Source organism: Mytilus trossulus, chromosome 4, assembly GCF_036588685.1.
Source record: "Mytilus trossulus isolate FHL-02 chromosome 4, PNRI_Mtr1.1.1.hap1, whole genome shotgun sequence".
Classification (NCBI taxonomy): domain Eukaryota; kingdom Metazoa; phylum Mollusca; class Bivalvia; order Mytilida; family Mytilidae; genus Mytilus; species Mytilus trossulus.
This window is the reverse complement of record NC_086376.1, coordinates 462,233-473,951: the sequence shown is the minus strand read 5'-3', so window position 1 is coordinate 473,951 and position 11,719 is coordinate 462,233. Positions and strand designations below refer to the sequence as shown.

Here is an 11,719-nt window from a genome sequence, read left to right as displayed (position 1 = left end):
TCTTGCAACAACTCTTGACTGGGTAAAGAAGTTGCCGGTTGTCAGACAAAAATATGTGCATGTGTAGCATAACGAATGTCCAGTTATTGTTGGAATTCCTACACATCATTCGCGTCGACTAACGCCAAAAAACCTATATACAATGTTTGAATAATGGTTATGTTTGTTCGTGAATATTCAAGACATATTTGTGACTAGAGGTTAAATTACCAACAATCAATCAAGCAAACCTGCATAACATTCGACTATATGCAACAGTAGAATGTCTGCCTCATTATAAATAAGGGTCACTGGTTTACTGGCTAAATGTTTCATTATATATCATACCACATGTGTTTATGTCTATAGTAATCATACACAAAGGTAACTTTGTACATCTAAAATAATGGGAAAGTCTGAGGTAAATAAGGATGTGTACGATAATTAACATAACGCACATCTTCACATGGTTAATCACCAACTGTGTCAACAATTATTGGGTGAAAACGTTAACAATTTGAACGAGATGAGAATCGGTATAAAAAAAGAGGAACGAAAGATACCAAAGGGACAGTCAAACTCATAAGTCTAAAACAAACTGACAACGCCATGGCTAAAAATGAAAAAGACAAACAGAAAAACAATAGTACACATGACACAACCAACACAACATAACACTACCAACACAACATTTATTGATTTACTTCAATAGACTCTTCGTCCACTCTTGTACCATCTTCTAAATGGTCTAACTATACGAGCTCTACGTAGCCTTTGAGATCCTACTCGATAAGGGCTTATTTGATTCCTGGGTAAAATTGTGTAAGTGTCCATCATACCAGCTGACATATGTAATCCTAAATGACAATGAACAAACCAGGTGCCTGGATTATCTGCAAACATTTCAACAGTTTCGTATGATCCTGGAACAACACCAATTACATCATCCCGAAAAGATAACGCGGAAGTTTTGATAAAAGTTTGTCCATGAAAATGATTTGAATGTGCACCTTGGGAGGAACCAAATGAGTAAGTGTACCATGATATTGTATCTCCTTCTATCATTTCTAGGTTTGGTATGTTAGAAAAAATAAATCCATTAATACTAAACTTATTGTTGGATTGTTGGAACATAGGATCATCCCGATTGATTCTGTTCGGAGCCCTTTCTCGTACGTTCTCGTCAAAGTAATGGCTGTTAGCTTCATTGAATATAACAAAAGCTAACGCAAATTCTCTATTTGTTTTGTCCATTCTGTTGCCATAAACATCCAAAACACCTCTTTTACAAATAAGTAGCGGTCCAATCAGACCGGTGGCAATATCCTTATTAGGGTAAACAGGCGAATTATATGTATATCCAACACAGTTAGGCTCATTTCTACCAGGACCGGATCGTTCTGGAACTGACCAGCTGTAAACTTTCACATCTCCTGGTTTTACACCATTTCTTAAGTGTTTAGACATTGCATTATCTAGTGGTAGATTCTTCAAGTATATCGAATTATCAAAAGAAGCCATATTTTTAAAAACTACTTCAATGACTTCTCCAACTGCTGCTTTAATGAATGGTCCAAGTATTCCAAGATGGTTATCTTTTTCTGTACGCTGTACCTGTCTTGAGAATGTTCCATCATAGAATTCCCTATATACAGTCTTTTTATACTGTGTGCCAATGAACATGTCAGTATTACGAACATAAATATTCCCTGGCCTAAAATAAAAACGTCATGTTAAATTACAATTGACACTCTTGATAAATAATCTAGATCACAAATAATCGATGATTGAAAATACAAAGTTATGAAAGCTTGCTCCTCTGTTTTCATATATAAATGCTTTTTCGGTAAAAGTTTTTTTCTTCAAATAAATTGTATATCTTTTTAACATTTGATGGGTTTTCTGTGATCTAAAATAGCAATACTTGTTATTAAAACCACTTATTTATTATATTTTAAAGTATTCTATCTCAACAAGCAAATTGTATGGACAACTTTTTCTATTCATTAATTTCAATACATCGATGACATCACCTAACTTACGTGTTTGGATCTCTGAGATCCCCCATTGCTACAATATTTATTTTTCTTGGTGCATAATCCCAGATAACATCCACCGCTGCTATATAATATCTGCGAACTACAGTCTTCTCAAAGACAGGAACAGACACGGAAAGGGGTTGAGGCACAGACAGGGGGCGATTACACGTGTATACATTATATCTGGCTACCATACCGTCTGTTTGAGATTCTAACTGACCAGCATGTAGAAGCCACTTCCCTATAAATACAGAGAAACGGAAAATTCGACTTCAAATTTATAAGAGCCACAATACTAGACTTAATCTTTGGTACGCAGGACTATTGATTATCTTTAGTTTAAACAATATTTTATTTCAAGAAGTGCACAAAAATATTATTATACAATATGAAATACAGGGGATTCGGAAACAAGAAAAACTTATATAAATCCGTCTCCCTTTAAAAAAAATGACAAAATTAGGAACATAGTATTAGAAACTCGTATAAATTTATTTTCAATTCTTAGCTAACATGTTTATTCTGTGGTTTGCCCGTTGCTAAGAAGTCAGTTTGATCGAAAATGTGATCAACTCGTATTTAAATAATTAAGGTGCATGTAACTGAGAAATATGTTAATGTTTCGAAAATAAGGTTGATTATCTTTGCCGCTCGAATAAAAAACCCATTGGAAGACAAAATAACTTAAGTTGCTTGAATCGTAAATTCAAATTTTTGTTGCTTAGTACCGGATATATGGAACCTCACGAACTGTCTTGTTATGTAGATGTGGATAGAGATCCAACAACATTTTTCACGACTTATACATAGGTTTTATTTCCAACATGTAAACTGCAACAATGCGGTATATCTAATTGTTGCAGGAAAGCCATTCATTGACTTTTTTTTGGGCTAATCATAATAAAAGATTGGTACATGTAAGCATGATGAGTGGTAAATAGAGGATTTAAAGTGTGCTGAATTTTAAAGTCCGAGCGTATGATAAAATACTATAACTGAAGGAATAAGGATAACAGAATGTCAGAAGTCGATACCTAAAGATAAGTCAGAAATTAAATAGATTTGAAAACCGTTAAAAATAATTAAATATTTGCAAACTTTTTAAATGATATAGAATTAAATTTAAATGACTAAAAGTGTAACAAGATTAGATTCTTACAAACAAATCCATAGTTTAAACAAAGGTGACATTACATACAATTTTAACTAAAATCTATCATATAATATAATCCATAGGCAACAAGGTGAAAGTATCTTATAAAAAACAGTCATTTGTGAACCAAACGTATATGACTTAGAATAATCTAAGGACTTTAAAAATTGTAACTGACAGGCTGATTATTAAACTGATTTTATGTAGTGTTTTATTGAATGTTATTGAAACTTGATTTAACTTTTAGAATGATCACGGATTTGTCTGATTTTCGGTTTGTTCTACTGACCAGAAGTTGTATGATTGACAGTTTATCTACTGACCAGAAGTTGTATGATTGTCAGTTTTCTTCTGACTAGAAGATTGTCTAATAGTCTTCAAAGAATTGGTAGGTAAATTATAACATTTAATAAACCCGGTTTTTTCAAAACAGAAAACATAGAATTACCTGGATTATCAGGAATCATTACAACAGTCTGACTAGTGCCTGGGTATACAGTCACGTGGTCAACCATTCGACCATTATACTGGACATTGTTTCCTTCAAACACTGGATTCTGGTAATCAAATCTTTCACCAAAACCAAGAACATGCCAAGATACACGGTCTCCTATACACATGTCAAAACCGCCAATGTTGCCGAAAACTCGACCGTTAATGGCTGTAACAAACATAATTCAATTAAAAAGTATAAATCAATGGAGGGACATACATACGTTCAGAGTAATAAAGGGTTGCTGCTTGCAGGAAAGCTATTGTACAAAGTGTTTCAAATGGTGAAGTTGGAATCATTACTTCGTAAATTTTACCGGAGCCATCATGAGTAGGTTGACCGTTATTTAATATTCGTTTCCCAGATATTATCGAATATGTTCCTAATGTCGTGACTATAACCCCGTTCCCTTATTACAGATGTGACCCTACGAATTGGAATATTTACCAAATTTGTAATGACATTGACAACACGACGGATATCACATATGAAACAGGATCGGCTACCCTTTAGGAGCGAGTGAGATTACCCCAATTTTTTTATCTGGGTTTGTGTTGCTTTGACTTTAGTTGTTTGCTGTGTCTACTATTAATTGTCTGTTTGCCTTTTTTTTTAGCCATGGCGTTGTCAGTCTATTTATTATCTATGATTATGACTGTCCATCTGGTAGTTTTTGTACTTTTTTTTTATTGTAAATATATTATATCATAATTAAGCTACTAGTAGATGGATAGCAAGCAGACAGGAACGACGTTGTCTTGAATGTAAGGGGCAAAAAAAGTTAAGACGGTAATATGTAACTGAAGAAGTATAAAGTAACACAATTTTCCTTGTTTTAGAGAATCCCATTACCATTTTCCCTTAATGTCGTATGTCATAGAAGCAATAAGACACAAAGTTGATTTATGTACCAAAATTTAACGATAAACAAATATTTTACACATAAACAAACGACAACCACTGAATTACAGGCTCGTGACTTGGGACAGTCACACACAGAATGCGGCTGGATTACACATATTAGCGGTATTTCAACCCTCTCCTAACCTGAGATAGTGGAATCATAGTATAAGAATATAAGAACAAACCATACAAATCAGGTGTAAAATGCTCAACTCATCAGATAGATAAAATAACAATTACTACAAATAAAACTAGACGAGGCCGTGTACTTATACATCCAAACAACACAATAACACTAAGTATAGATCTGAGAGTACTAGCAGTTACTGACAGCTAGTTCAAAACCATTAACAACTTATAAAAAAAAATCATGCATCTGAGACTTAATCATTAATATGTACACAACTTTATAAAATTAAAAAAAAGACGATACAATGCATCATAGGTATATATTTATAAACAGGATGCATACCTCTTAAAGTGTTCACATCTCTCAACATTCCATTGTTTTGGTCAACCATTTTACCATTCATCATGGCCAAAGATATACTTTGATTGAAGTACCAACTATCTTGTTCAAACCAATTCATCATCATTAGGAAAAATTCTTTGTTTACACCACGCTTTCAAACAAATATGAAATTAGATTGACAATTAATATCTTGTTGAAACAAAAAGTTATGCATTTATGTCGGAAGGAAAAATACGTCCAAAAATCTAAATTTTTAGCAAATATCTGAAATTTCGATTTCATTTTATTAAAAAAAAGTAACACATGAAGCTATTTTTTTTTTATTACATATTTGATTAAATCAGGAAACAAATAGCCGAATTGCAAATTTTCAACAGATTGTCATCATGGGATCAAAACTGTATCGTATGTCCTTAATTGATGACACTACAGAGAAACACCAACCATTAGAAAGTGGCTTTCTATGTTGTGATGTATGATATAAACACTATTGCCAAACACCATAACTATTAAAATCGAAGATATTTTTGTCATATAATTTCCAAAAGTAAAATGTAGTTGTAAAATAAAAAGATGGTGTAGCATGATTCTTAATAAGAAAATTATCTACAAAGATGTGAAAGAAGTGAAGGAATTCCTCAATTTTTTGAAAACACATTGATTGCCGTGTACTATGTTATGCTCTATGATTGTTAATCACTAACAAGGAGTTATCACCCTAGCTTTATCCTCTGTAAATGTTGGACCTGCAGATATAAAAGTATTGAAAAATCATAAAAGCACATTAAGATAATTGAAGTATCCCCTATGAAAATATCAAATTATGTGTAATATGATAACTGACATATATCGTTTTACAAAGTTTGAAGGTTGATCGTGATATATACTAGCAAAACAAAGTGTTTTACCTGCCTTCCTTCGGCGTTTAAAGAGCCTGGTTTACAGATAAGGAGTGGGCCGATCAAACCGGAGTACTGATCCCTAGAATAATCAACAAATGATTGGTACGTTTCTGTCACACATTGTGGATCTTCCTTTGTTGGTCCATAATCCCATGGTACAGTAAAGATATAGCGACGTTCTTGTCCAGGCATTGTAGCAGCTCCGGAGACTCTACTGCCTGAAAGATAAACGATTAATGCAGAGATACCTGCCGTCTGTTTGTTGTTACTGTTAACAAAGAGATACCTGTCGTCTTTATGTAATGACTGTTTCACGTTCAACGAACGTCTAACTGTATTATTCGTCAGGCAGTTAGTCTGCAAAGACATTCAAAACACGTTCAGTGGTTTATTGTTGGATTCGTGGGTCTTTTAGTCTAGTAAAAACATTCAGAACGCGTTCAATGTCTTCTAGTATGATTCGTCATAACGTGAGTCTGAAATAGACATTCAAAAAACGTTCAGTGATTTATTGTATGATTCGTCAGGCAGTTAATCTGCATAGACATTCAAAACACGTCTTATGGTTTATTGCTTGAATCGTGAGGTTTTTAGTCTGGTAAAGACATTCAGAACGCATTCAGTGTCTTTTAGTATGATTCGTCATAAAGTGGGTCTGGTATAGATATTCAGAACGCGTCAATGATTAAATAGTATGATTCGTCAGGCGGCAGTTGGTCTAGTATACACATTGATAACACGTCAAAGTCTTTTATTATGATTCATCATGCATTAAGACTGATAAATACATCCAGAACACGTTAAAAAGTAAAATCACAAACATACTGAACTCAGAGGAAAATCAATTAGGAAAGTCCATAATCACATGGCAAAATCAAATAACAAAACGCATCAAAAACGAATGGACAAGAACTGTCATATTCCTGACTTGGTACAGGCATTTTCAAATGTAGAAAATGGTAGATTAAACCTGGTTCTATATCGCTAACCTTCTCACTTTAATAACACTCTCATCAAATTCCGTTATATTTACATGACGCGTTAAATAAACAGTCACAATTAATAACATAGTCAAAATATGGGTACATCAGTCATCATCGTATAACAATTTTAAAAGGGGACAATTTAACCGAACACAAAAACATCTTCTATCTACGAACACATTAATTGATTTGAGTGTCTAAATAGTGTATTGAATGATTTTTCATTAAAAAAGTCTAGCAGACACATTTAGAACACGTCAATGTCCTATGATATGATTCTTCATGCAGTTATCATACGACATTTAGTTTGGTAAAGACATTAAGAACGCGTTAATGTCTTGTTTTATAATTCGTCAAAAAGTGAGTGTTGCATATATTTTCAGAACACGTCCAATGTCTCATTGTATGCTTCGTGAGGCGGCCATTCTGACATAGACGTTCGAAAAACGTTCAGTCGTTATATTTATGATAGTCATTAAGTTCGTCTGGTGAAGACATTGAAACCACGTGCAATGTTTTATAGCTTGATTCGCCAGACAGTCATTCACAAATATTAAAAGACTCAAAATTTTAACGGGTATAATTCGTCTGCCATTTAATGTGACATAAACATTCTGGTTATTTTCAAGTTCTAAGAGTATGATATACTAGGATGTTAGAGGTTAATGTTCATTCAATAAAATCTAGATTCCTAGGGGTTTAATTCGCCCTGTAGTTATAATACAATACAGATGAAAAGCTCTTGTTTTCTTATTTTGAGATGTAAATGCAGTTTAGACAGGTCTTTACTAAAAGTGGTTATAAACAGGATTCTTAGAATTACTGAATTAGTCTGCTTTTAAAAGAGTACAATTAGTGCCCATATAAATACTTACATTTTTATTACTAAAACATATATGAATAGTATCAAGGAGAACATACACAGCTTCAATCATATCATCACACTTCCAGTAAGTATTTTTAGCATATTTACCTTTCTTATTAAAGAATGATTGCAATGAATTGCAGCAGAAATAATTTTATTCAGAATTACCAAACGACGTTTGGAATATTAGGTAAAACTTTGGATGGAAGTTCAGTGTCAATAATCAGAACAGTCGCAGAACCAAAAGGACCATAAAAAGAAAGTTCCTTTGAAATTTTTTTTCACTCCTAAATTTACTCATTCCACCATTTTTATATTTCCCAATGCAAAAATTAATAAGTTCGTTGATAGCAGTTAAAGAAGTAGTAAGAAGCACTGACTGATTCGTTGTAGAAGAATTACTGCAGCAAAAATTATATTTTACTGTTTTTTTGTTGATTAGTTAAACAATACATAGTAAAGACCTCTAAATGTTCAATAGATGCCTTTACATCAAATAGTCATTTTCATTGTAAGTTTACGATTGTTATGTTGTAATTCCATGTTTCTGTTGCTCTGTTAGTTGATGTGGTTCAATTGTATGACTCAGATTTGTTTTCGTTTAATCGATTTATGACTACTGAACAGCATTCAGCTGTTGCTTTAATTAAGCTTTGGTTAAACTATGCTTGTTTACAAAATGACATCACTGTGGAGCTCACGTTATAAATAAAGATGAATTAAAAATTCAATTTTAAAGAACATCTGCATAGTATGTACGGCATACCAACACTACTTTGATGGCTGCTTTGTCGGTCGATTCAAGCACAAACCACCTTCAAAGTACTCTAAGTCTGTTTCTCATTCTTCAAATAGATATATTATGTACACCTAAGATGTAGATTAACCAAACTAATCATGATTGCAAATGAGGCAAATCTCCACAAGAAACCAAAATGACATAGAAATTTACAGCTAAACGTTGCTGTTCGGTCTTTAACAATGCGCACATTTCATACATATATTGCGATGAATCAATAAACAATATGATAAGCAAGACTTTAAAGTTATATTTTTCAGTGTTAACTTACTGTATCTATCGTTTTTATAAAATGCTCCTTCGTTATCTTTAGTGAATGCAAGACCAAATGGATTAAAGGAATAAGGCCGGCTAGCTTTGTTCAAAAGTATAATTTCTAGCATTTCTCCTACTTCAACTCTAACTGGAGGTCCAAGTATCCCCAAATGTTTCTCGTCTTTATAGCGCTGTTTTCGTCTTTGAAAGGATCCGTCAGTATACTCAATGAAAACTGCCTTTACAAAACGGCCTCCAACAGCTCCACCGCTTGTGAAGAATCGTTCTTCTATCCTACACATATGTAATAGTTGAACATTTAGATAAGAATTACTGTAATAACATAAGTAGGTAGATATTTTATCAAGAATCAGATGCTTCCTCTTTTAATTTTACTGCAAATGCTAAGGAGTCGACCGTAGCGCATTATAATAATAGATGCAAAATAAACACTTTCACAACCTTTAAAAAGACAAAATGCATCATTCAATTCATTGTATATATGCTACATCATAGCCAAACTATATATTATAAGTTTTATGAAGGTTTTGTTTGTTTCATTTGTAATGTCGTGACATTGATATTGGTGTAAACGATCAGAATCAAATGTTGTTAATTTATTTTGTACGTCAACATAGAAAGACTTGTCCCTACAACATAAAATCACTTTCTTTTCTACGTGCATCTGTGTGTATGTCCGTGGGACATCGTATATATTTTTATACACAGTTCAATAATAAAATGTATGAGTATAAATCTTTACCAGATTATGTGTAACATGGATTTTTTAGGCTCAATGCTGAAGGCTATGTCGAGGACAAAAAACTACAAAAATCGTGTTCTAGAAGTCTCTATAGAATTCAGAGAAAACTATTTACCGCTAAAGAGGAAACCAAAGATAAGAGTATGTTGCTAATCATGCAAGAAAATAGTTTCACTACTTGTTTATAAAAGTGGAATAATCTAACTACATTTCAATTATTTATTCACACGAAGTGGTTAGTAAATTTACTAAAAAAAACGAGCTGCTAAGAAAATCCTTATTAGAAGTCAAGATCAAAAGCTCAAAACCATTAAAAGAATGCGAACAATAATCCTAGTCTTGACTTGGTACAGCCATTTATAAATTTAGTAAATAATGGATTAAACATTGTTTTATAAATCATTTGAATGGCATATGATTCCATACTATTAAAGCAATGTGTGAACAATAAAAACTCAGATACAATGGATAAAAGTGTTAGAATGAAGGATAAAGCAGTCTACATTGGGGAAATGTTCTCTCTATTGTGGCTACAATTAGTATCCTTTAGTTTTGAATGCGCTTACATGTGTGGAATCTCTATGTAAAAGTATGCTTAAATGTCTGTGTTCACCATCCAGACTTATGACAACTTGAATTCATATGATAGCAACTATGTCTCAATCGAAAAAACTATGCTAGGTTTGTTTGTCAAATTATATATCATGTTTACACTATTAAACACCAAAAGCTACACCATTCGCCAGGTAAGTTTACCTGGATCTTTCAGTTGAACCTTTACCAACTCTCGCATAAACTTTCCGAGACGGCCTATAGTCCCATACAACTTCCTCTACAGCTATGTAATAACGACGTGTTCTTCTTATTAAAGCTGGTGGTAGTAGTCCTGGTCTGGGCAGCACATTTACAAAAGCTGCCATTCCATCTAGTATTTCAAATATAATTTTCCACTATTAGTGTTATTAAACATCGTGATCTTAAAACAGTAGAAATCATTTTATGGTATAATCTCGATGTTCCGCAGACTCATAAATGTCGTATTTCCTGCTCTTTAGTCGGGTTGTTTTCTCTTTGACACATTCCCAAGTTCCGTTCCAAATTTTATCTGATCAATGCAGTTAAAAAAATACCAAAAAACTGTTTGTCTGCTTTTTAAATTGACGTTTGTATACAAAATTATATGAATCCCTTTCATTCTACTTTAAACTTTATCGTGATACTGCTTTTGTTATAAATAATGTAGACGAATGGAAAAAAAGACTTGAAAATTATTTTAATCGCCACAATTAAAACTCGTTACTGTTACAATAGTAAGCTCTTTCTAATCCAGCTCGAATTTATAAACCTTAGGCCGAGTTCGGATGGAGTTTTAGAGCAGAGAGGACTGACATGGTAATATATAACACCTGTTAGGATTGGATTTAACTTTCCCGCAATTATCACTCGAGGATCCCTGGGTTGTGGCAGGGTTCCTAGAGATAGACTCGATATCCCGGATGTTATGACGTCGATCCAATAAAAGTTTAATGTAAACATATTCAGAGTAGGGGCCTTGTACTTCCGGTAATCTAGAGACATTACTCATCAAAATAATTTACCGTTCATATGGAACTCTTGTCAGAACTCGAGTTCCATCCGAACTTGGCCTTAATTAAGTTTACTCAAGTTCATACCTGCACCAAATGAGTTCATATAAATTCATTTCTTGGAAACGCATTTAAAGAAAGTACAGTTGGAATATTTGGTCTCATCTGTGAATATCAATTTAATATTTTATGATAGAACTTTGAAACTTATCAGATTCTGCTTTTTAATTATTATTACAGTAATTGTAGCAGTACTAGTGTGTAATGATTCCGGATAACCTGTAATATAACTCACGATTAAAATGATAGTTGACTTTACAAAATATCATCCATCTACCAGGGTTTCTGGCTGTCATGTAAAACCCTTGAAACCATGCTATACCAAATACGACACCATGCATTCTGAAAATGTAAGGAGATATAAAGTGTGTTTTGAAACAAGCATACAACATTGGTTGACAAACACCACAAAGTACAAATGATATCATTCGGAGACAAGTAGTGGTCCTTACGCATTGAAACACGTT

At 33.2% G+C, this 11,719-nt stretch overlaps 1 protein-coding gene across 1 annotated transcript in view; it reads right to left on the bottom strand.

The window, feature by feature from the left end:
• Positions 1–657: 657 nt before the first annotated feature.
• LOC134714448 (hephaestin-like) overlaps positions 658–11,719 on the bottom strand; it is a 28,835-nt gene continuing 17,773 nt past the window's right edge. The window contains exons 6-13 of the mRNA XM_063575690.1: positions 11,488–11,594; positions 10,363–10,531; positions 8,860–9,137; positions 5,948–6,159; positions 5,040–5,190; positions 3,620–3,832; positions 2,022–2,259; positions 658–1,693 (exon numbers count right to left, since the gene is read on the bottom strand). Coding sequence (XP_063431760.1) covers positions 685–1,693; positions 2,022–2,259; positions 3,620–3,832; positions 5,040–5,190; positions 5,948–6,159; positions 8,860–9,137; positions 10,363–10,531; positions 11,488–11,594 — 2,377 coding nt within the window. The 3' untranslated portion in view covers positions 658–684. The remainder of the gene's footprint in view (positions 1,694–2,021; positions 2,260–3,619; positions 3,833–5,039; positions 5,191–5,947; positions 6,160–8,859; positions 9,138–10,362; positions 10,532–11,487; positions 11,595–11,719) is intronic.